The sequence below is a fragment of the Orycteropus afer genome, unplaced genomic scaffold, assembly GCF_000298275.1.
Source record: "Orycteropus afer afer isolate SDZICR_OR568_19922 unplaced genomic scaffold, OryAfe1.0 scaffold00442, whole genome shotgun sequence".
Classification (NCBI taxonomy): Eukaryota; Metazoa; Chordata; class Mammalia; order Tubulidentata; family Orycteropodidae; genus Orycteropus; species Orycteropus afer.
The window spans coordinates 118,781-120,557 of NW_006922029.1; the positions used below are offsets into that span (position 1 = coordinate 118,781).

The window sequence follows — 1,777 nt, forward strand, 5'->3', positions numbered from 1 at the left end:
TTCTTTCATTGCAGTTTTGACTTCTTCCTTCAGTACCATTGGTTCTAGATAATATGCCACTTCTTGAAATGGATGAAGATCAACCAGTTCTTTTTGCTACCATTATTCTGTGTATTCCTGCCATCTTCCCTTGATGCTTCCTGCATCACTCAATATTTTGCCCATAGAATCTCTCAATATTGCAACTCGAGGCTTAATTTTTTTTTTTTTCTTTTTTTGTCTGCTCAAGCTGCTCTTTGAAATTTCTTTGAGAAGTGGATGGTCTCTTCCTTCTTCCTAGTCTATCTCAGTCACCACGGTAGGACAAACCGACAGACACGTTTGTTTCCCTATTGGCATATCAATCATGGCAGACACCTATTGGGCTGTCCTCCAGCTTACTCCAATTTTCCTTCTCTGATAACAAATATGCCCAACCTTTCAGAAGATCCTAATATCTCCTGCTTGGACCTCATGACCTCTACAATTGATAGGTCAGGACTAGGCACCCCACTAGAACTGGCCCACTCAACCCTTTTCCCTGGAATTTGGAGCTGGAGATGGGAGACACATGTGGCTGGTCCTGTGATATGTTCTCAGAAGCTGATGATGGCTGGAATTTAACATGGCTGGTCTGCAGTGAGAGGGACCAAAGGAAGAGAGAAAAGGGCTACCTACAATCCCAGGAGGAGTCCTGGTCCTGTCTTCTTGTCCTCAAGTCAGCTCAGCTCATAATGACCTTATATAAAAGAGAACAAAACACTGCCTGGTCCCGTGCCATCTGCATGCCCACTGGTATGTTTAAGCCCATTGTTGTGGGTGACGTGTCAACCCATCTCATGCGGGATTTGCCTCTCTTTCACTAAACCTCATCTTAAGTCCCCCATTTGCCTAAATTATTTTTATTAAGGAACAAACAAATGGAAGCAAATTTCTACATTCCAATCACATTGCATTTCAACAGACGAAAGTTAACTTTCCAAGACCTAAGATGGAAGACATGCACAGGAACGTGATTAGAGATCATTATCCACAGCTGTATTCATAGCCCTTTAATGCACAGAAAACAGCTCTCAATTATGAATCTGAAATCACAAACGCAGGCCAAGGCTGCTATCAGTCCGTTGCCTCTGTGATGAACACACCTCTCCATTCTGAATGCCTAATAATCTGCAGTATCCAACACAAAGGGAAAATAAACATGCAACTGTCAATAGGAATTGTATTACATAACCTACGTGAAGGTCATTAGTCTGCTTGCAAAACTCTTCATAATCCTGGTCAAATTCCATTTTCCGTTGGTCTAGGAAATTATATTCCTTTTTCCTTATAGTCACAACAATGCCCTGAAATATTATGAAAGAAATAAGACAATATTTCAATATTCTTGCCATAAAAAACACCTGTTGCCACAGCATCAATTCTAACTCCTAGTGACCCTACGGGACAGAGTAGAATTGCCACACAGGGTTTCCAAGGCTATCGATGTTTACCAAAGCAGACTGCCATTTCTTTTTGCTGCAGAGTGACTGTTGAGTTTAAACCACTAACCTTATACTAAGCTGCTAAGCACTTTAACCACCATACCACCCTGGCACCTTTATTCTTACCTTAACTAAAATATTAGTGCCTAAGGCACTTGACTGCTAACCAGGAGGCTGGTGGTTCAAACCCACTCCTCAGAAAGAAGTTTGGGCAATCCTACTTCCATAGTGATAACTGCCTTGGAAACCCAAGGAGGGGTCGCCAGGAGTCGGGGCCGACTCGATGGCAAACAACAACAACAATAACTAATATA

General features: G+C 42.1%; 1 protein-coding gene across 1 annotated transcript in view; it reads right to left on the reverse strand.

Moving 5' to 3' along the window:
- Positions 1–1,777, reverse strand: part of DNAH5 (dynein axonemal heavy chain 5) — a 148,469-nt gene that overhangs the window by 111,120 nt on the left and 35,572 nt on the right. The window contains exon 12 of the mRNA XM_007954200.1: positions 1,218–1,325. Within this exon, the coding sequence (XP_007952391.1) occupies positions 1,218–1,325 (108 nt within the window). The remainder of the gene's footprint in view (positions 1–1,217; positions 1,326–1,777) is intronic.